Below are 24,893 nucleotides of genomic sequence, written 5' to 3' on the forward strand. Positions count from 1 at the left end.
TGGGGCAGGTAGCGTTCTCCTGGCAGCCGCCAAACCCAGATTCGTCTGTCGGACTGCCAAATGGTTAAGCGTGATTCATCATTCCAGAGAATGTGTTTCCACTGCTCCAGAGTCCAATGGCGGCGAGCTTTACACCACTCCAGCCGACGCTTGGCATTGCACATGGTGATCTTAGGCTTGTATGCAGCTGCTCGGCCATAGAAAACCATTTCATGATGCTCCAGACAAACAGTTCTTGTGCTGACTTTGCTTCCAGAGGCAGTTTGGAACTCGGTAGTCACTGTTGCAACCGAGAACAGATGATTTTTACACGCTACAGCACTCAGAGGTTCCGTTCTGTGAGCTTGTGTGGCCTCCCACTAAGCTGCTGAGCCATTGTTGCTCCTAGACGTTTCCACTTCACAATAACATCACTTCCAGTTGACCGGGGCAGCTCTAGCAGGGCAGAAATTTGACGAACTGAGTTGTTAGAAAGGTGGCATCCTATGACGGTGCCACGTTGAAAGTCAATGAGCTCTTCAGTAAGGCCATTCTAATGCCAATGCTTGTCTATGGAGATTGCATGGCTGTGTGCTGGATTTTATACACCTGTCAGGGTGTGGCTAAAATAGCCGAATCCACTATTTTGAAGGGGTGTCCACATAGTTTTGTATATACACAGTGTAGATTCCTAAGATCCAAGCCAAAAGCACAGGTCTTTGTAGAGGCAGCTGGGTGGGAGAACCCCCCCCACAAACACACTCACCCTGACACACCTTTACGCACACACACCCTCACACAAACACTCTCACACACAGAGGCAGTTTATCAATTGTGAATCATAACCTTCAATGCTCCAATGTCTATTTGTCACTCATTAAACATATATTGCATACACACAAACACACACACACACACACCAGTCTATCATGCTTTTATAACAGTATGCATCTTCAGTCATTTCCTCACAACCACATAACATTGTGAAATTTGTCAAGTCATTTGTCTTACTAAGCCGAGCCTGATTATAATACCAAACACTCTGTGTTGAGAACATCTGATGAGAGAACATCGTTACTGAGGAACTGACGGCTTTGTGAAGAAACAAATGAGCCAAGCTCTGGGATGTGTTTGAGAGAGAGAGCTTAGCCATCATTAGCGAGTGTCCACAAATACACACACACGCGCGCACACACACATGTGCACGCACACACACCTCTAATGATGCTTAAGCAGGCCCTGGCTTCACACACACACACACAGAACACATACACACAAATGCAACCACCCACCCACACACTTACACACACTGACGGAGTCGTTTGATGACCATGAAAAATATATATCTGAAGGAGTGTTTGAAAAGGTGCATGTCCTAAGGTCTCCCATCCAGTACATCTAGTGAGGCTGATGACATTTTGTTGATGAAGCATGAGGGCTTTTTTAATTAATTCACTTACAAAGAAGACAGGGTTTAACATGCCACACCGAGTCTGATATCCTGTCAAGATGTTCTTTGAGGTCTTGCTGCTTCTGCAGCTTTTGAGGGGGTTTGAGTTAGAGTATCACCATTAAGGACTTTCAATGAGTCACGGGTTAAGACCAATCCTTCCACTAACGGTTTCATCATTTTTTACATTTGAGTCATTTAGTAGATACGCTTATCCAGAACGACTTACAGGAGTAATTAGGGTTAAGTGCCTTGCTCAAGGGCATATCAACAGATTTTTCACCGGGATTCAAACCAGCGACCTTTCAGTTACAGGACCAACGCTCTTGACAACTAGTCTACCTGCCGTCTCATCCTCAGTATAAGAGACTTGGCTGTCCGCTCTTTTAAAGGGAAGTTGAGTTCTATGGGTTTTGTCCATTAGTGACCTAACATTTGCCAAATGTTACTGTTCTTTGATTGGTCCACAACACCATTGTTGGTCCCCTTTAGTTTTAGAGGCCGTGTCATTGTTCATGCCTGTGACTTGATGTATTGTACAGGCGTCCATTTTCTAGGCATCTTAGTATTGAACACTACAGTAGTATTTGCCTGTCACCTGATAAATTTGAGAACACACACGCACACACACACACACACACACACACACACACACACACACACACACACACTAGCATTCCGTACTTGGAATCCGAACGAGGCGGAACACATTAAATATTCCTTTTGACTGGATCTCCAGCCGCATATTTTTACACAGAGGGATTTTGCTTTGCTGCTTTAACTCAATGTGCTGTACACAAGCACTTTCGTTGGCTGAACAAATATTTCCCCCCTGGCAATGTCTCTGCCCACCGGTGGTTTAGCACTTAATCCAACCCCTACAAATCCATCCGACACATTTACAGCGAGGTGGGCGTGGGGCGGCGTTTTGCTACAAAGAGAATTATTGACATTGTTAAGTTGTGTTTACAGTATACAACAAGCCTATTTACTTCTTACACAAGCGTGTGTGTGTGTGTGTGTGTGTGTGTGTGTGTGTGTGTGTGTGTGTGTGTGTGTGTGTGTGTGTGTGTGTGTGTGTGTGTGTGTGTGTGTGTGTGTGTGTGTAATTTTCATTTCAGAATTATGAAAATTACCTGAAATTCAGTGGATTGGATAGATCGGCCAGTTCTTGAGAATACTAATGTTTGTAGTAGAGGCATCGTCTTGCAATGTGGTTCTCATATACCCCAGGTCTTCCCCCAGAATCAAGGGTCCGTTTGAAAAGCATTGGTCTTCTCATCTCTGGCTCCGTTTTGAACACTCATTAGGAGCAGAGATCAAAGACTGGGGCAGAGGGGCCTGTGAATTGGGAAACTGTGGGGTCATTATCTATTTATTACTCACGGCTGCCATTTTGGCTCTGAAATGGCAGGCAATCTGCATCCAGATTTAATTCCCTCTGCTCTCTCTGTGTGGCTGCCATTTTGGGGAAGGCCTGCAGTAGTGGCACTGTCCGGTTGCAGTGAGTTAGTTCATTGATTCAATGCCCATTTTAATGGGATGCTGGACTGAACATGAAGAGTTGACCCGGCGTTTGGGGCCACAAAAAAAACTCTGTTCCTGGCAGTCTCACCATCCTGACTGGTCGAGACTTGTGAGGCTGTGGTGGGTAATGGCTGTGGTGGGTATTACTTTTTGTTATCTTGCTGTACAGTCGAAAAATGTGAAAAGTGATAAGACGTGATGTAATGATGATATGCATAGAGTATCGGTATAAACAACCCTGGTCCTGTAGTGCAGGGTTTAGTTCCAACCAGGCACCACTTGACTCTATAATAATAATAATAATAAATTTTACCAACTGAGTTAATTGATCAATATCAGTGACTAGCCAAAGGTGCCTGTGGTCCCCGAAACCAGGGGTGGAAGCAGAGTGCGAATTATGGGGAAGTTATTTTTTTGTGCAAACGTGAGACTCTCCCGAATGTCACGGTATAATTCGCACTCTGGGTGGAAGATCTTTACGCCACTAAATGAGTGGTGAGTGGGAGGGGATGTTCCACAGGGATGCGTCTTGAGGCCATTGCCATTCTGAGATCACTGAGGTGGCCTATTCTCCCCTGTCTCTTTGTCTGGGTCCTACACCTGATATACAGTATCTCCTATGTATGTATAACTGTCACTCATATGGGGTCTTGTACCTGTCGTCCCCTGCTCCTGTGTTATTTATGGATTTACTGAAACAACTCAAAACAACCGCCTTGAGGATTACTCCTCTGCCTCTGAAATCACTGCACATCTATGTTCCAGCTATTGATCCTTCTCTAATCCCCTTTTCTACCACTCCTGATGATAATCTGCCTTTGTTCCAGTGGATGGATGGAGTGTTCAGATTAACGCTGGATCTAGGTGACTTTTAAGCCCTACTACTCTCTAGACCCATTTGCCGCTCTAATACCCCTTTCACAGTATCATGCTGACTGGAAACATAATGTGCTGGCTGGCTCTGATATTTTCTTTTAACATAAAGAACCAGGCCAGCGCAGTACAGCTAGGCTCAGCTCAGTAGTGAAAAACTGGTCTACCGGACTGTAGGAATGAAGCAGCGGGTAATGGTTTTTATATGGGTCTGTCTGGGTCACTCAAACACACACACACACACACACACACAGTCCCAGGGCAGTGATCTCAACCCGAGTAAAGAGCAAACACGTAGACAAGCCAGCATACATCCTTCTTCAGCCATGGAGTTTGGGCTTTGTAGACAGAGGGCAATTCCCTGTAATAGAATGACGCTAAGACTTCGATTTTCCACTTTAAAAGTATGCCAAATAAAAAAAACATTTTATTGCAAAGTTAAACAAACCATAGAACTACATGCACAACTTTTACAGTTTTTCTCGTTTGCTTAAACAAAAACTGGTTCCTGTAGATCAAAAACCCATACCCTTACATCATTCCCAAAAACACACATTTCCCATAACCGTCAACACTATTCACCTGTTTCCACGTTTCAATATTCAAACCTTCAAACAGTCTTCTAAGGCTCATACACGCTAGACAAGAAACAATCTCCCACAAAAACCAACACCAAACAATTACCCATATATAGGACTCTCAATCAGAGGCAACGAGGAAGCACCTGCCTCCAATTGAGAGTCCCAAACCCCAATCAACCTAACATAGAAATACATTAACCAGACTACACATAGAAATACATAAACATAGACCATAAACCAAAAACCCGGAAATAATAAATCAAACGCCCTTTTACCAAAACACCACCCCGAACCACATAAAACAAATACCCTCTGCCACGTCCTGACCAAACTACAATAACAATTAACCCTTATACTGGCCAGGACGTGACACACATGCTTTAAATATAATTAACTCAAGTCATCACAACCTAAACTCAAAGAACACACCTTTCTCCAGGTGCAAACACTAATCCTCAAAATTGTTAACACACCAATCAGAATTGCAGGATCAATAAATAGGGGCTAGAGGCATGTCCATGTGCTTTGGAACAATGAATCCTAACAATGCCGAAGTTGCAAGACAACACAGAGAGGAGGAGGAGGAGGAGGAGGAGGAGGAGGAGGAGGACGACGAGTAACCTCGGGTGAAATCCGTGCCACCCTAGTTCATCATGTGCTCATACATGGGAGGACTATGAGAAGCTGGACAGCTAGTGCAACCCAACCTAACCCATTACACGGTTGCATCCACTGTCCGTACTTTCAGAAGGGAAAACAGGTAATTTGCCTTGTTGTTACTGTGATACATGTAATGTTGTGGTGCATATAGACTGAATCTCCACTTTGTTCTCAGTGTAGTTTTTACCACAGTAATGGATGACCATAGGTCAGTAATGGTAAATTCAAACCCCAAAATAGCTGAAGACCGGGAAGTCTTCCAAGGAATTGACAGCATCACCATTGACCGGATCGTTCAGAAGAACCACAAGGACAAAGCAGCTGTACCGTGGGCCTTATGAAAGGAATTCAAACTGAGTTAAAGAGCAACGATTCCAATATGTGCAGGTAATTGTTATACTGTACAGAATTTTTACACTATGTAGAGTATGGCCCATCTCTCCAGCATATCAGTACAGTACTGTATAGTAATGTGATACAGTAACTGAAGTACACAATCTTTCATTTCAGTACAGTAGAGAATCTTTGAGCTGGATGCCATGGCTGACCTACAGGAGTACATCTTCATCGACGAGGCAGGGTTCAACCTGACAAAAAGGCGCAAAAGAGGGTGCAACATCATTGGTCACCATGCCATCATACAAGTTCCTGGCCAGAGGGGAGGCAACGTCACCCTATATGCAGCCATCAGCAATCGTGGCGTCCTCCACCGCCATGTCAAAGTTGGTCCATACAACACGGCACAACTCCTTCAATTTCTAGATCAGCTGCACAATAACGTTCTACAACAGGAAGGGGAACCAGGGCAACCAGACCAAGTCCAATATGTTGTCATTTGGGATAACGTGAGTTTGCATCGGGCTGCTCTGGTTCGCACCTGGTTCAATGACCACCCCAGGTTCACCATTCTTTTTTTACCAGCATATTCCCCATTTCTGAATCCGATTGAAGAATGTTTCTCAGCAAGGTGGTGGAGAGTGTATGACAGCAACCCCTACGCACAGCAAAACCTCCTGGAGGCAATGGTGGACACCTGTGGTGATGTGTCTGTGGAGTCTATCCAGGGTTTTCTAAGGCACACAAGGGCATTTTTCCCACGCTGCCTGGCAAGAGAAAACATGTGTGACGTTGATGCGATATTGTGGCCTGACCCAGACCTGAGACGAGATGATGAGAACGCTGATGCTGAGTAACCTGTACATTTGCTGCATTCGGAAATAAAGCTTTTGGAAATTGGGTATTTTACGTGTGCATAGACTCTTCCTTACATGTTTTGTCAGTGTGACATTTCAAAGGTTTTTGACCAAAACAGCATATACAGTAGTATTCCCTTATCCACTAATGTAAGAGGTATTTATTACAGTACTGTTTTGAAGTTCTATCGCCAGGGTGTTCCTGAAAGGGTCATCTGGATAGTCAATGCTGTGTTTTACAAAGTTCCTAATTATTTTATCTGAAACCTATTCTAAACATTTTGGTAGCAGTGTTTTGAATTAATCCATCCAGTATGTAACAAACAGTCATGTAGTCTGTGTTTTTGACAGCTTGTGTGTGTCTGAGGGCAAAGTTTGAATTGGGACCCAGAAGTTAAATGTTTATACCGTTGGGTGTGAGTTTTTAAAATTGTGTGTGAAGATTTGAGAAAATGGTGAGTTGTTCCAGGAATTGTGTCTAAGCAATTGAGAGAAACTAATCATTTCAACTGAACGTTTTACAAAAACACACTTACTCAAGGAACAGTGCAGATGTAAATTTAGATAACAGAATGACTGTAAAATATACAGTACCAGTCAAAAGTTTGGATATACCTGCTCATTCAAGAGTTTTTATTTCGTACTATTTTCTACATTGTAGAATAATAGTGAAGACAAACTATGAAATAACACATATGGAATCATGTAACAAAGTGTAAAACAAAATGTTTGATTCTTCTAAGTAGCCACCCATTGCCTTGACAGCTTTGCATGCTCTTGGCATTCTCTCAACCAGCTTCACCTGGAATGCTTTTCCAACAGTCTTGAAGGAGTTCCCACATATGCTGATCACTTGTTGGCTGCTTTTCCTTCACTCTGCAGTTCACTACGTCATGTGCAGTTCAAGACTAGAGATTTGGTTTGTTTTACAGACTCGGTTTGTTTTACTTCAACAAACTACCTAGTTGGCTAATAAAGTTTAATAGTTTTCCTATTTATATCTGGATCCTGCGATACAACTCTCCTTCCGTGGCCTCCAACTGCTCCTAAATACAAGTAAAACTAAATGCATGCTCTTCAACCGATCGCTGCCTGCACCTGTCCAGCATCACTACTCTGGACGGTTCTGACTTAGAATATGTGGACAACTACAAATACCTAGGTGTCTGGTTAGACTGTAAACTCTCCTTCCAGTCTCACATCAAACATCTCCAATCCAAAGTTAAATCTAGAATTGGCTTCCTATTTCGCAAAAAAGCATCCTTCATTCATGCTGCCAAACATACCCTCGTAAAACTGACCATCCTACCGATCCTCGACTTCGGCGATGTCAATTACAAAATAGCCTCCAATACCCTACTCAACAAACTGGATGCAGTCTATCACAGTGCCATCCGTTTTGTCACCAAAGCCCCATATACTACCCACCACTGCGACCTGTACGCTCTCGTTGGCTGGCCTTCGCTTCATAATCGTCGCCAAACCCACTGGCTCCAGGTCATCTACAAGACCCTGCTAGGTAAAGTCCCCCCTTATCTCCGCTCACTGGTCACCATAGCAGCACCCACCTGTAGCACGCACTCCAGCAGCTATATCTCTCTGGTCACCCCCAAAGCCAATTCCTCCTTTGGCCGTCTCTCCTTCCAGTTCTCTGCTGCCAATGACTGGAACGAACTACAAAAATCTCTGAAACTGGAAACACATCTCCCTCACTAGCTTTAAGCACCAGCTGTCAGAGCAGCTCACAGATCACTGCACCTGTACATAGCCCATCTTCCCCTACTGTATTTATTTTATTTATTTTGCTCCTTTGCACCCTATTATTTATTTCTACTTTGCACTTTCTTCTACTACAAATCTACCATTCCAGTGTTTTACTTGCTATATTGCATTTACTTTGCCACCATGGCCTTTTTTGCCTTTACCGCCCTTATCTCACCTCATTTGCTCACATTGTATATAGACTTATTTTTCTACTGTATTATTGACTGTATGTTTGTTTTACTCCATGTGTAACTCTGTGTTGTTGTATGTTGTCGAACTGCTTTGCTTTATCTTGGCCAGGTTGTAAATGAGAACTTGTTCTCAACTTTCCTACCTAGTTAAATAAAGGTGAAATTAAAAATAAAAAAAAATAAAGGTGGTACTACATTGGTAAAGCAGCTAGCCTAGCTGCTAGCTATCAAGCTAGGCAACCTGGTCTACTACTGCTGGATTTCAAGCCTGCTAAGCAGTTAGAAGTGCAGCGCTAGCCACAAGGGCTATTTGTCTGGGGCTTAGGTCTACCGATTTCTAGAGTTTTCTCCTGCCGGCGTCTCTCATTTTACGGAGTGAATAGTGGGCTCGCCCTACTATTAGTACTACCATGCCTCTGAAAAAAGATGAGGATCACATCTCTGCTGGGCAGGTACTTGAACTCTTGGAGAAACAGAAAATATTCTATAAGGAAATAGGAAAATAGCAGGAAAATAACTTTATAAGCTTCATGCAAATGATCATGGAGTCTACCAACAAATGGCTGGACGACCTGACTAAAGATGTACAAGACATTAAAACAAGCCTTAGAAGAATCATCCTTCAGTTCACACAGAAGGATGTGGATGTATTGAAGACCACACAGGATACACTTCCCAGAAACTGTTCCTCTATGCGGAATGAAATCACCACAGTCAGGGAGGGCCTCCAGAACATGTCTGGGAATGGACAATCGAGGAGAAATAATCTTGTAATAGATGGTATCCAGGAGAGCCAAAGTTTGACATGGGTTGAATCAGAGGACAAAGTTAGAAAGCTGTTTTCTGAGGAGCTACAATTGGATCAACAGGTTAGGCTGGAACGTGCTCAACGGTCTGGGAAACCAGGGGAAAGTGGTGGTGCCAATGGAACCTGACCCAGGCCAATTGTAGTGAAATTCCTCAGGTTCAAGGATAAGCTTGCAGTCCTTGAAAAAGCCAAATGCCTTAAAAGATCCTACATCTTCATCAATGAGGATTTCTCTGATGCAGTCTGCTAAAGAAAAAGGAACTAATACCAGCTATGAAGGTATGACAAACTGATTGTGTTCACCCTTCCTCCCAAGCAACAAGTGGTAGCATTGCCTTTAAATTGTTTAACTTGGGTCAAACATTTCAGGTAGCCTTCCACAAGCTTCCCACAATAAGTTGGGTGAATTTTGGCCCATTCCTGCTGACAGAGCTGGTGTAACTGAGTCAGGTTTGTAGGCCTCCTTGCTCGCACACGCGTTTTCAGTTCTGCCCACAAATTTTCTATGGGATTGAGGTCAGGGCTTTGTGATGCCCACTCCAATACCTTGACTTTGTTGTCCTTCAGCCATTTTGCCACAACTTTGGAAGTATGCTTGGGATCATTGTCCATTTGAAAGACCCATTTGCGACCAAGCTTTAACTTCCTGACTGATGTCTTGAGATGTTGCTTCAATATATCCACATAATTTTCCTGCCTCATGATACCATCTATTTTGTGAAGTGCACCAGTCCCTCCTGCAGCAAAGCACCCACACAACATGATGCTGCCATCCTTGTGCTTCATGTTTGGGATGGTGTTCTTCAGCTTGCAATCTTCCCCCTTTTTCCTCCAAACATAACAATGGTCCTTATGGCAAAACAGTTCTGTTTTTGTTTCATCAAACCAGAAGACATTTCTCCAAAAAGTACGATCTTTGTCCCCATGTGCAGTTGCAAACCGTAGTCTGGCTTTTTTATGGTGGTTTTGGAGCAGTGGCTTCTTCCTTGCTGAGCGGCCTTTCAAGTTATGTTGATGTAGGATTCATTTTACTGTGAATATAGATACTTTTGTAACTGTTTCCTCCAGCATCTTCACAAGGTCCTTTGCTGTTGTTCTGGGATTGATTTGCACTTTTCGGACCAAAGTACGTTCATCTGTAGGAGACAGAACACATCTCCTTCCTGAGTGATATGACGGCTGCGTGGTCCCATGGTGTTTATACTTGCGTACTATTGTTTGTACAGATGAACGCGGTACCTTCAGGCGTTTGGAAATTGCTCCCAAGGATGAACCAGACTTGTGGAGGTCTACAATTCTTTTCTGAGGTCTTGGCTGATTTCTTTTGATTTTCCCATGATGAGGCACTGAGTTTGATTGTATCTTTCATGGCTTCACGTTGAAAACAAATTACTATCAAGTCTTATGACACGCATAACCACCAAAACAAACACGTACATTTAGGGCATCTAAGACAACCCAAGCCAAGGACAAATGGCCTTGAAACTACAGTTTATACAGAGCCATAGCTGAATGGAACTCTTCACCAATCCATATTTCTCAGGCAAAAAGTAAACCCACCTTCAAGAAAAATAAATAAATCTAAATGCGATAGACCAAATGACTGGATAGGAAATAGAAAGCATCAACTGAATGTTAAATGTGTTTCCTGTCAGGTATTTTAAATTGTCTGTATTGTCTACTTGCTAAATGTTTGAAAAGTCTTAATTTGAAATTGTTTGTAATGTCTTATTAATTGATGTTGGACCCCAGGAAGATTAGCTAACGTTACGGCGTTAGCTAATGAGGATCCTAATAAAAATTCACAAATTTTTCGGTCCAACTCATCCCAAACCATCTCAATTGGTTGAGGTTGGGTGATTGTAGAGGCCAGGTCATGTGATGCAGCACTCCATCACTCTCCTTCTTGGTCAAATAGCCTTTACACAGCCTGGAGGAGTGTTGTGTCATTGTCCTGTTGAGAAAAACAAATGGCCTTCTAGGCAGAGCTGCAAAGAAAAAGCCATATCAGACTGGCCAATAAAAAGAAAAGATAAGATGGGCAAAAGAACACAGACACTGGACAGAGGAATTCTGCCTAGAAGGCCAGCATCCCGGAGTCGCCTCTTCACTGTTGACGTTGAGACTGGTGTTTTGCGGGTACTATTTAATGAAGCTGCCAATTGAAGACTTGTGAGGCGTCTGTTTCTCAAACTAGACACTCTAATGTACTTGCTCAGTTGTGCACCGGGGCCTCCCACTCCTCTTTATATTCTGGTTAGAGACAGTTTGCACTGTTCTGTGAAGGGAGTAGTACACGGCGTTGTACGAGATCTTCAGTTTCTTTCCAATTTCTCGCATGGAATGGCCTTCATTTCTCAGAACAAGAATAGACTGACGAGTTTCAGAAGAAAGTTATTTGTTTCTGGCCATTTTGAGTCTGTAATCGAACCCACAAATGCTGATGCTCCAGATATTCAACTAGTCTAAAGAAGGCCCGTTTTATTGCTTCTTTAATCATAACTACAGTTTTCAGCTGTGCTAACGTAATTGCAGAAGGGTTTTCTACTGACCAATTAGCCTTTTAAAATTATAAACTTGGATTAGCTAACACAACATGCCATTGGAACACAGGAGTGATGGTTGCTGATAATGGGGAAATTCCCCCAAAAAACAGCCATTTCCAGTTACAATAGTCATTTACAACATTAGCAATGTCTACACCGTATTTCTGTTCAATTTGATGTTATTTTAATAGACAAAAAAATTGCTTTTCTTTCAGAAACAAGGACATTTCTAAGTGACCCCAAACTTTAGAACGGTAGTGTGTGTGTGTGTGTGTGTGTGTGTGTGTGTGTGTGTGTGTGTGTGTGTGTGTGTGTGTGTGTGTGTATATATTATATACATTAACTCAGCAAAAAATAAACGTCTTCTCACTGTCAACTGCGTTTATTTTCAGAAAACTAAACGTGTAAATATTTGTATGAACATAAGATTCAACTGAGACATAAACTGAACAAGTTCCACAGACATGTGACTAACAGAAATGGAATAATGTGTCCCTGAACAAAGGGGGGGTCAAAATCAAAAGTAACAGTCAGTATCTGGTGTGGCCACCAGCTGCATTAAGTACTGCAGTGCATCTCCTCCTCATGGACTGCACCAGATTTGCTAGTTCTTGCTGTGAGATGTTACCCCACTCTTCCACCAAGGCACCTGCAAGTTCCCAGACATTTCTGGGGCAAAATGGCCCTAGCCCTCACTCTCCGATCCAACAGGTCCCAGATGTGCTCAATGGGATTGAGATCAGGGCTCTTTGCTGGGCATGGCAGAACACTGACATTCCTGTCTTGTAGGAAATCACACACAGATCGAGCAGTGTGGCTGGTGGCATTGTCATGCTGGAGGGTCATGTCAGGATGAGCCTGCAGGAAGGGTAACACATGAGGGAGGAGGTCTCCCTATACGCACAGCGTTGAGATTGCCTGCAATGACAACAAGCTCAGTCTTATGATGCTATTACACACCACCCCAGACCATGATGAACCCTCCACCTCCAAATTGATCCCGCTCCAGAGTACAGGCGTCGGTGTAATGCTCATTCCTTCGTCAATAAACGCGAATCCGACCATCACCCCTGGTAAGACAAAACCGCGACTTGTCAGTGAAGAGCACTTTTTGCCAGTCCTGTCTGGTCCAGCGACGGTGGGTTTGTGCCCATAGGCGACGTTGTTGCCAGTGATATCTGGTGAGGACCTGCCGTACAAAAGGCCTACAAGCCCTCAGTCCAGCCTCTATCAGCCTATTGCGGACAGTCTGAGCACTGATGGAGGGATTGTGCGTTTCTGGTGTAACTCGGGCAGTTGTTGTTGCAATCCTGTACCTGTCCCGCAGGTGTGATGTTCGGATGTACCGAGCCTGTGCAGGTGTTGTTACACATGGACTGCCACTGTGAGGACGATCAGCTGTCCGTCCTGTCTCCCTGTAGCACGGTCTTAGGCGTCTCACAGTACGGACATTGCAATTTATTGCCTTGGCCACATCTGCAGTCCCCATGCCTCCTTGCAGCATGCCTAAGGCATGTTTATGCAGATGAGCAGGGACCCTAGGCATCTTTCTTTTGGTGTTTTTCAGAGTCAGTAGAAAGGCCTCTTTAGTGTCCTAAGTTTTCATAACTGCGACCTTAATTGCCTACCGTCTGTAAGCTGTTAGTGTCTTAACGACCGTTCCACAGGTGCATGTTCATTAATTGTTTATTGTTCATTGAACAAGTATGGGAAACAGTGTTTAAACCCTTTACAATGAAGATCTGTGAAGTGATTTGGATTTTTACAAATTATTTTTGAAACACAGGGTCCTGAAAAAGGGATGTTTCTTTTTTTGCTGAGTTTATTTGCCTTAATTTCTCAAAAATAGACTCTTAGCTTTGATTTGACACCAAATCTGATGTGGTCATATGAACTGTGTTAGTGCTCATGCGTTTTTTTTTTAACATGAAAATTCCACAAACTGTCTGAATTCCATAACACTGTAGAGATGGAGACAGAAAGAGACAGACCCTCTGATGTCTGTGAGTCTACCGGTGTGTGTGTTTTGTTTGTGTGTATAGCTTTGGGAGGATCCCCTGTTTCATGTTTCTTATAGCAGGATTTGTTTTTGACAATTAAACAAACAGTATCCAGTGCAATACTATGGCTGTTCTATGAGGCTTCGGGGTTCCTCTCCTACAAAGTGTAAACTGGGTTACTCAGTGTGCATAGAAGGAACCTGGAGTTCACCACACTACATCACAGTGAAAAAGACGCCTGAACAACCCAGTGGATGTCACAGTCTGTCACGGCTCAACAGATGTACCTTCCTTCGCAAAATGAGCTCCTGGAAAGTTGTCAACACAGCATAACAGTGCTGCCTGCCAGACTGACTGCTACTGTTCGCTGGAGTTTGGCATCTGTGGTTCTCAGTGGGACATACAGTGCATTCGGAAAGTATTCAGACCCATTTACTTTTTCCATATTTTGTTACGTCGCAGCCATATTCTAAAATTGATTAAATAAAAATCCTCATCAATCTACACACAATAACCCATAATGACAAAGCGAAAAACAGATTCACATTTATTAAAAATAATGAACAGAAATACCTTATTTACATAACAATATTCAGACCCTTTGCTATGAGACTTGAAATTGAGCTCAGGTGCATCCTGTTTTCATTGATCATCCTTGAGATGTTTCTACAACTGGATTGGAGTCCACCTGTGGTAAATTCAATTGATGGGATATGATTTGGAAAGGCACACCTATCTACAAGGTTCCACAGTTGACAGTGCATGTCAGAGCAAAAACCAAGCCATGCAGTCGAAGGAATTGTCCGTAGAGCTTAGAGACAGGATTGTTTCGAGCCAAAGATCTGGGGAAGGGTATCAAAACATTTCTGCAGCATTGAACACAGTGGCTCTCAGACCATGGGAAACAAGATTCTCTGGTCTGATGAAACCAAGATTGAACTCTTTGGCCTGAATGCCAAGCGTCACGTCTGGAGGAAACCTGGCATCATCCCTACGGTGAAGCATGGTGGTGGCAGCCTCATGCTGTGGAGATGTTTTTCAGCAGAAGGGACTGGGAGACTTGCCTGGATCAAGGGAAAGATGAACAGAGAAAAGTACAGAGAGGTCCTTGATGAAAACCTGCTCCAGAGCGCTCAGGACCTCAGACTGGGGTGAATGTTCACATTCCAACAGGACAATGACCCTAAGCACACAGCCAAGACAACACAGAAGTGGATTTGGGACAAGTATCTGAATGTCCTTGAATGGCCCAGTCAGATTCCGGTCTTGAACCCGATCAAACAGCTCTGGAGAGACCTGAAAATAGCTGTGCAACGACGCTCCCCATCCAAGCTGATAGAGCTTGAGAGGATCTGCAGAGAAGAATGGGAGAAACTCCCCAATATAGGTGTGCCAAGTTTGTAGCATCATACCCAAGAAGACTCAAGGCTGTAATTGCTGCCAAAGATGCTTCAACAAAGTATTGAGTAAAGTGTCTGAACACGATATTTAAAAAAAAGTGCAAATATTTCCAAAAATCTGTTTTTATTTTGTCATTATGGGGTGTTGTGTGTAGATTGAGGGGAGAAAACGGAGAAACTCCCCAATACAGGTGTGCCAAGTTTGTAGCATCATACCCAAGACTCAAGGCTGTAATTGCTGCCAAAGATGCTTCAACAAAGTACTGAGTAAAGGGTCTGAATATGATATTTAAAAAAAAATTTGCAAACATTTCTAAAAATCCGTTTTTGTTTTGTCATTATGGGATGTTGTGTGTAGATTGAGGGAGTAAATTATTTAATCAATTTTAAAATAAGCCTGTAACGTAACAAAATGTGGAAAAAGTAAAGAGGTCTGAATACTTTCCGAATGCAGTGTATACTGAGAGGGAAGTTGAAGTGTGCGCGTGTTTAAAAATGTGTATCCGTTTCTAAACGGGTGCTGTGTGTATGCGTTTATAAACGTGTGTGTTTGCGTGCGCAGGTAGGGCAGCGCTACATTAATAATGACCTGTCAGTGTGTGTTTTCGCCCGACAGTGGAAGCGATTAAGTCTGACTTGCTCTGCATGTGACAGTCTGAGCCACACATTAAATACGTCAAAAAAAGCACCGCTTTCATTTTTCCACTGCAACACTTCATGAATTCATAAACCCACTCACCTACCTCATCCCCCCATCAAACACACTTTTCACACCCTTCCTCTCAACCAACTCTCACTCTTAAGAACAGTACATTTTCGTTGTCATTTATGATTATTTAATAGATTATACAACCAACAATGATTATACTCAGATTAATTGTTGACATCTGTGGCCTCTGCGCAGTGTGGTGGTTCATTTCTGCATTATCAAATAAGGAGGGTTAAACTTCACACACCAGTCAGAGTTATACTTAAACTACATCTTTAATAATAAGAGCTTTGCAATAGCACTTGACTTTCAATGATGTGCCATCTCTAATGAACCATTGAAAGTGACAACACAAAAGTAAAAAGATATTTTATAGCCAAGATACACCCCTCTCAACGTACATGACGAACCACAGATCTTAGGAACAGTTCACAAAGAAAGACCTTTACTTGAGAGAGGAGTATCCACAGCCAGATAGCATTCGCAATAAATTGTCGTTCAGTTTGATCCCTAAGACGAGGTTCTAATCCCATTCCTGGTACTTCATAGCACAAAAACACCATCTCATCCAATGGCATAAATCAATTGTCAACTGTAGATACTCCCATCTCAAGTAAACCCCCTCTTGACCCCACTCCTGGACAAGTTCACTGAGGGGAGTGAGCCTCTAGGTCATACACTATCCCAGGATAAGTGCAACATCAGAGAGGACATACAAGGGTTCCAGACTGCCATACACCTCCCCCCAATACCAAAGGAGGGAGTGACTTGCGCACAGACATTGTGGAGACAAGTAATTGGTTCCCCATTAATCACGCCATCCCTTCACATGGTTTAACAGATACATTCACATATGAAGACAATGTTTCATCCTGTCCTCTTCCCTTTCTGATATTCTACATAGCACCAGGGACATGTGAAAGACAAGCCTGACTTCTCCCTTCTCTGGGCCCCAAGTGACTGACCCAGCTGAGGGAAGAAGTGCAACTGCCAACACCAGAGTCCAAATGGATACATTCTGATTAATCCGCCACAGCAGTGTGCAATTTTCTATTGGCATAAAAACACAGCCATCTTATTCTACCCAAGGCTTGAATTGCGTGCAATACTATTCTTAATTGACCATTGTAAACTGGGTGGTTTGAGCACTAAATGCTGGTTGGCTGACAGCCGTAGTATATCAGACCGTATACCACGGGTATGACAAAACATGTATTTTTACTGCTCTGTTTACATTGGTAACAAGTTTACAATAGCAATAATGCACCTCTGAGGTTTGTGGTATATGGCCAATATACCATGGCTAAGGGTTGTATCCAGGCACTCCTCGTTGCGCCGTGTGTAAGAACAGCCCTTAGCTGAGGTATATTGGCCATATACCACACCTCCTTGTGCATTATTGCTTAACTAACTACATGATCCAATCCATTACTCACTTAATCAGTGGGCCTGGTACAGTGAACTGCCCTTCTGTGGACTATCAGACTGATAGTCATTGAGAGAGTTGTCAGACCTACTAGGCAGTATAGCACCCCATGGGCAGACCACAGCAGGACCATAATAGATGAATAAACCACTACCTTCCACAGACTCCCTACCTCTACAGATGCACAGACCACATTACTTCTGCGGACCCACAGACCCCCCCACCTCGACAGACTCCCCTGCCTCTACAGACCCACAGACCCCCTGCCTCTACAGACCCCCTGACTCTAGACCCAGACCACCCTACCTCTACAGAACCCCCTGCCTCTACAGACCCCCTTCCTCTATAGACCCAGACCCCCCAGCCTCTACAGACCCACAGACCCCCCTGCCTCTACAGACTCAGACCCCCCAGCCTCTACAGACCCACAGACCCTCCTGCCTCTACAGACCCACAGCCTCTACAGGCCACCCTGCCCCTGTTAAAAAACAACATTTTGAGGCAGTGCTTGTTGTTTTTTTGCCATTGGCACTCACCCAAAGTATATAGTTTAATTGAATTACAAACAAAAATGATAGGGAAGATATAGAAAACCTTGCAGAGCATATCCAACTGACAATCTCTAGATTTTTTTTTACTATTGGAACCAAGACATAAAAAGAACTGATGTTGGAAAAAGATGGGGGGAAAGTTGGAGCATAACTAAGGAAATTAAAGTATGAGCTAATGTATTACACAAGAGACAAAATTCAGAAATTCTACAGCACGATGGCAGAGTCACGTCTTAACTGTAAAATGAATAATGACTCAATAATCCATGTTTTCTGGGATTACTATTAAGTCCGGAAGTTGTGGGCGGAGCTAGAAAGTTGGCTCTGCTTTTAATCCGTCTGTCTGCATATTTCAAGACATGGTATATGAGGGGTGTAGTGAGATACCCAATGGCTTGGAGGATTCTCTTTTCATCACACATCTTGAAAAAACATATACTAAAAACTTTGAAATCAATAAATCTGCCATCATTAACACAATGGAAAAATCGAATGATTTATTATTTGAATATTGAAAGTGCGTGGGCTACTGAGGGAAAAAACATGACGCCGTTTCAGGCCATGTGGTGGAAAGTGATGCAGTGCTGGAGATGGGGGTGTGTGCTAGTGGGTCTGGGCAGGTGGAATATAGTTGACGTTTGTATGATGTTGTCGTTTGTATGTGTATGTTTTGTATTGTTAATAAAATATATAATCGTACAAAAAAAATCTTGAATTCCAAACAAAATCTCTGTCGCCTAAGGGGGTGTCCTGTATGGCAGAGGTGGCCTTTAGGGGCGACTTCAAATGCTTCATTAATGCTTCCATCCTGCATAGCTGAATAAAGGACAGGATGAATGGATGACATTTACTAAATGAGTGGAGAGAGTTAAGTGGGGTTGTACCACAGGGATGTGTCTTGGGGCCGTTGCCACTCTATGGCTATAGACCTCGGTCTGTGTCCCACCCTGGTTTCCTTCCATTGACCTCTGAGACTGAGGGTTCCTATGGGGCCTAGAGCTTGGCCTGGTTGCAGGCCTCCCTCTGCTCTGCTCTCGGAGTGAAATGTCACTCAGGTCTGGTGACGAAGACCACAGAGAGGGGTCAATCCCACCATTTGAATGTTCCACGGAGGGAGAGAGACAGAGACCGAGAGAGAGAATCCCCACTGTCAGGGCGATAGGACAGAGAGATCCTGAAAAGCAGCTCTGCTCTCCAAAAGCCAGGCAGGGCCACCACCCCGTAGCGCTGCAAAGAGCAGCAACACAATGCCTGGCTCAGCACAGAAATAATTCCTGTGTTAGAGCCTGTGAGTCTGTGTGTGTGTGTACTGTATGTGTGTATGTCAGAGAGGCTGGGTGTGAGAGATTCTTTTAACCTTTGTGTGTCTTTGTCTGTCTGTGAATTGGTGTGTAAAAATAGTATTTCATACAGTGCGTGTGACCTTGCACGTCTGTCTACGTGTGTGTAAGTGCCTTTCTATAGCTCTCCTCCTCGTCTCCATGTGTATCTGTGTGTATGTATGTATGTCTGTTTGTGTCAGTGACAGAGTGCTCTTCTCTCATGCAGTATTGAGTGGGTTCCAACCTAGACACCTCATCCTCTTTGCCCATGGCTCAACCCTCCAATCTCCTGTATCGGCTAGGGTTCAAACCTACCCCCAACGCTATCTTGGGCCATTTATCTTAATTCCGCCATTGAACAAAATGCTTCTGAGAAATGCAGTCGATGGCGTGTCATTGCAGAGGGGCCAAAGACAGAGGACTCCATTTGTTGTTGAGTGTTTTTTTCTCCTTCTGAAAATGTATTCAGTCTTTCTAAGCCCCACTGATCCCTCCCTCTCTCTGCGGCTCTCTGATGTGTGAGGGTGGTGAGAGTCCCGGTGGCTAACCCAAGGTTAAAGGAAACCTAAACTGGGTTTGAGCTCTCTGCTCTACGCCCACCATCGTGTAGATCAAACTTAGGCTACGTCTCTCGGCTCCCGCTGTACTAACATCATACTATTCTAAGAACAGGCTCACTATGTTCCTGAGATCCAGACTAAACCACTTGTTATCTACTGGTGACCTTCTGTAAAACAGATCCAGAACAGGTCAGTCTCGCAGTCAGAACCAAAACCAGTCCATCTCTGGAACTTCCACATCACCCCTGAATAACCGATTATTTGATCCATAATGTCGAATTTAAACCTCTGACCACAAACCATACCCAAACTTCTCACAGTCTCGTTAAAGCAGGATAATAGTCTGATTTATCAAATTCTGTGAGAACAGGCACTTTGAATATAGTTAGTGCTATCCGGGATCCTTGGGACGTCCTGACCCTAAACCCTAACCGTTGTAAACTTCAACGGTATGATATCAGAGTTAGGACTTTCCAAGGATTCCATTTAGACTTTTCCATTTGAATAATCAGAAAGTTCTTACAATACTACTTCCTTTGGGGGGTTAGAGGTTTAATTAGATGTTATTACCATAGTAACAGTATACAGTACTGTTATTGTTCTGAAACCGTGTCATACGGAATCCAATCCAACAGTTTGCACAATGTCCTCCTCCAATGGAGACTCAGTGCAGTCCTCCTCCAATGGAGACTCAGTGCAGTCCTCCTCCAATGGAGACTCAGTGCAGTCCTCCTCCAATAGAGACTCAGTGCAGTCCTCCTCCAATAGAGACTCAGTGCAGTCCTCCTCCAATAGAGACTCAGTGCAGTCCTCCTCCAATAGAGACTCAGTGCTGTCCTCCTCCAATAGAGACTCAGTGCTGTCCTCCTCCAATAGAGACTCAGTGCTGTCCTCCTCCAATAGAGACTCAGTGCTGTCCTCCTCCAATAGAGACTCAGTGCTGTCCTCCTCCAATAGAGACTCAGTGCTGTCCTCCTCCAATAGAGACTCAGTGCTGTCCCGTTCTAAACATAGATGGATCTAACACAGAACTTGAGCACCGCTTGGTGGAAAAGAAAATAATGGCAGTGCTTTGCTTTTCATCAATCTTTTTTATGTCACTAAGAGTGTGTTGTCAAAGTGTGGCCCCTAGGTGTCCGCCAGTAGCTATTCTATTCTGGTTCTAGCAGAAGGGTGAAAACTGGAAACCTGACTGTACGATCTTTGATTCTACCAAAAATGGCGACAACCCATCATACCACCAGGTGATCACTAGAAGCGGAAAGGCCAAAGTAGGTTACATTGTCACTGTTTGGATTAAATGTGGCTGTAGCATCATGTACCAGGACCAGGATTGCCTAACACTGAAATATAGTACCCGTAATGCTCTGTGGAAAATACCCTTATTAATACAGTGACCAACCCTTGAGTTGACTACCCTGATATATACTGCTCAAAAAAATAAAGGGAACACTAAAATAACACTTCCTAGATCTGAATGAATGAAATAATCTTATTAAATACTTTTTTCTTTACATAGTTGAATGTACTGACAACAAAATCACACAAAAATAATCAATGAGAATCCAATTTATCAACCCATGGAGGTCTGGATTTGGAGTCACACTCAAAATTAAAGTGGAAAACCACACTACAGGCTGATCCAACTTTGATGTAATGTCCTTAAAACAATTCAAAATGAGGCTCAGTAGTGTGTGTGGCCTCCACATGCCTGTATGACCTCCCTACAACGCCTGGGCATGCTCCTGATGAGGTGGCGGATGGTCTCCTGAGTGTTCTCCTCCCAGACCTGGACTAAAGCATCCGCCAACTCCTGGACAGTCTGTGGTGCAACGTGGCGTTGGTGGATGGAGCGAGACATGGTGTCCCAGATGTGCTCAATTGGATTCAGGTCTGGGGAACGGGCGGGCCGGTCCATAGCATCAATGCCTTCCTCTTGCAGGAACTGCTGACACACTCCAGCCACATGAGGTCTAGCATTGTCTTGCATTAGGAGGAACCCAGGGCCAACCGCACCAGCATATGGTCTCACAAGGGTTCTGAGGATCTCATCTCGGTACCTAATGGCAGTCAGGCTACCTCTGGCGAGCACATGGAGGGCTGTGCGGCCCCCCAAAGAAATGCCACCCCACACCATGACTGATCCACCGCCAAACCGGTCATGCTGGAGGATGTTGCAGGCAGCAGAACGTTCTCCACGGCGTCTCCAGACTCTGTCACGTCTGTCACGTGCTCAGTGTGAACCTGCTTTCATCTGTGAAGAGCACAGGGCGGCAGTGGCGAATTTGCCAATCTCGGTGTTCTCTGGCAAATGCCAAACGTCCTGCACGGTGTTGGGCTGTAAGCACAACCCCCACCTGTGGACGTCGGGCCCTCATGGAGTCTGTTTCTGACCGTTTGAGCAGACACATGCACATTTGTGGCCTGCTGGAGGTCATTTTGCAGGGCTCTGGCAGTGCTTCTCCTGCTCCTCCTTGCACAAAGGCGGAGGTAGCGGTCCTGCTGCTGGGTTGTTGCCCTCCTACGGCCTCCTCCACGTCTCCTGATGTACTGGCCTGTCTCCTGGTAGCGCCTCCATGCTCTGGACACTACGCTGACAGACACAGCAAACCTTCTTGCCACAGCTCGCATTGATGTGCCATCCTGGATGAGCTGCACTACCTGAGCCACTTGTGTGGGTTGTAGACTCCGTCTCATGCTACCACTAGAGTGAAAACATTGCCAGCATTCAAAAGTGACCAAAACATCAGCCAGGAAGCTTAGGAACTGAGAAGTGGTCTGTGGTCCCCACCTGCAGAACCACTCCTTTATTGGGGGTGTCTTGCTAATTGCCTATAATTTCCACCTGTTGTCTATTCCATTTGCACAACAGCATGTGAAATTTATTGTCAATCAGTGTTGCTTCCTAAGTGGACAGTTTGATTTCACAGAAGTGTGATTGACTTGGAGTTACATTGTGTTGTTTAAGTGTTCCCTTTATTTTTTTGAGCAGTGTATATAAATATCCTCATTATCAATATTCTACTTCCTCTTTCCTCTCGTTCCTAATAAAGTCCCTGGGCAAAGTTCGTCATATCTACTACCCACCACACCACTTTACAAAGTACACTAACGTCTCTACATACAAAATCACATTGTGGGTGACACTATCAAACAAATCTTAACTGCAGCGAATGAACAACACTGTGGGTGACAATCAAAATAAGTAATGTGAACAATATTGAATGGAATGACTAATCAGTCAGGGATATGGAGTAAATAGCAGGAGCTTAGAGCTACGTAGAAGAAACTGGCAGAGGCATTGGCTGTGCTGTATGTTGAGGCACCCATAGGGAAGCAGCTAACTAGCAGACAATCATTCTGTCAATGAGCAGAGCGCTCTCCTGTCCTGACAGGATAGTCTCTGCTCAGGAACTCACTGTTCCGTTTTTCCTCTCTGGGATTTCACCATAACCCCTGAAAATGCATTCCAAACACAGTGTACACACACACACACACACACACACACACACACACACACTACCTACCTAAAGTCAGAAGGCAGACCTGCTGCCTGTGACTTAGTACACTCTTCTCACATTGCAAATATATCTGCTGCAATTACAATTGGCACCACACATTGATAGGACAATGTACTATAACTCAACAGTGATATACCAGAAATGCCGAAGATTTGAGAGAAAAGCTTGAGTCATGTCCATGTCAACCACTCAGCTTGAGGTCCAAGATTCCACTCCATTCTTCTTCCCTGGCCCCTCAGGAGATCAGCGGGTGGGTACAGGATGACCCAGATAACTCAACACTGACAGGATGGAACGCAGATCCACTCTGCCAGTCATATAAATTATTCAGAACAAGAAGATAAGGGCATCCTCACACTGACTACTTCATAATATGCCAGACTGCTTTGTGAGTGCTTTAATGTATGCACTAAACCAGGATTATGTCCTTTAAGTAGGCATATGATTGTGTGTTAGGACCACCAGGGTTGACAGACACTGAGAAACCACATATAGTATATTTTATGATTTATAATACATAATACTTAGACTTTACAAAATATCCAGTAGAGGGCACTCTGACAACAGTTATATATACAGCCAAGGTTGACTTTCTAAAGATTTCAAATGAACCAAAATACAAATGTATACGCCTATTGTATTTGGTCGGAGTGTTGTTATATTGTATTGGTCAGCTCTGACCAGCCCAAAATGCTTCACAGATTGTTGCCACAGGGGGCACTTTCCACTGACATCCTTCTCGTTGAAAGAATGACGTAGCTAATTCCGTGCAGTTGTGCATCATGCCGAGGACGCGCGGGGTCAAGGCAGCGCTCCTGTGTTGGACTCTCCGCTCAGTTAAAATTGCTTGGAGACCGACAGAAACAGTTTCACAAATCGATGTGTGTGCCACAAATCTGGTCTCGTACCTGCAGCGAATTCATCTTACTGACACATGTGAGCAAAGAATACAGGAATAATCGAGGGAGACGCGTTGGTTTCTGGCTCGTTAAGTTGTTGTTTTTTTTACAGCGAGTGAAAATCACTGCTGGTTACGACATGTCGGGGAAAATAGAGAGTAAGCAAGGTAAGCAGCCCAGACGACTGGCCTCTCATCATACCCCTGCACAAAGTCAGGTACTGGTATATCACACATTGGGGATGGGTAGGCCCGGTTTGAGAGTCTCGTTCAGGGGTCTTCAAATGTTGTCCGGCACACATAGGACAAGCTTTTTGCTAGCCGTGCTTGTGTGCAGGAGATTGGTCTTCTGTCTTATCCAGTCGAACAAACGGGTGTTCCGTGCTAAAGATGTGAGTCGGGATAGCGGCGTAGAAAAGCTAGCTAGTTAGCCAACATTCCAGCTAGCCAGTGCGAACTCTTTTCCTTATCTTAAGCAGTAAGTTTATATTTGGCTAAGTAGTCGAAGTAATGACTGTAAACATTAGTTCTCAGCTTCATCAATTTACCCTTTCAGATGTTTCATACCTAAGGTTAGTTTAGCCCGTTGAAGAAAACGGTGGTAATCCGCTGCCTGGATGGATGATAAAAACATTGGGACCACACAGCTGGCAAGCGTGTCTCGTGTGGTAGCCAATTACCCTGCAAGCTGGCTCAGTAACTTTAGCGCTCAATTTAACCCACCAGCTGGAACTGGGGTTTCAATCAAATCGGAGTAATATCACACGCTCCCTGTGTTGTCAGATTGACTTTCCATTGTGAACGTGGCATATCTGCTTTGCAATTACATTTGTGGCAGCGGTGTCTGGCACACTATTGACGGTATATCCACATTGGGATGAAAACGTTAACAGTATGCAATATAAAGCATATCAATACACAAGGTGTTCAGTGC

At 44.0% G+C, this 24,893-nt stretch overlaps 1 protein-coding gene across 4 annotated transcripts in view; it reads left to right on the top strand.

Moving 5' to 3' along the window:
- The first annotated feature begins 23,704 nt into the window (after nt 1-23,704).
- rapgef1b (Rap guanine nucleotide exchange factor (GEF) 1b) overlaps nt 23,705-24,893 on the top strand; it is a 92,424-nt gene continuing 91,235 nt past the window's right edge. For 2 of the 4 annotated variants that reach the window (XM_045693056.1, XM_045693053.1), the window contains exon 1: nt 23,705-24,127. In XM_045693056.1, the coding sequence (XP_045549012.1) occupies nt 23,941-24,127 (187 nt within the window). In that variant the 5' untranslated portion in view covers nt 23,705-23,940. The remainder of the gene's footprint in view (nt 24,128-24,893) is intronic. The other 2 variants (XM_014141709.2, XM_045693050.1) reach the window with 2 other exon arrangements.

The sequence above is a fragment of the Salmo salar genome, chromosome ssa01 (assembly GCF_905237065.1).
Source record: "Salmo salar chromosome ssa01, Ssal_v3.1, whole genome shotgun sequence".
In the NCBI taxonomy this organism is placed as follows: domain Eukaryota; kingdom Metazoa; phylum Chordata; class Actinopteri; order Salmoniformes; family Salmonidae; genus Salmo; species Salmo salar.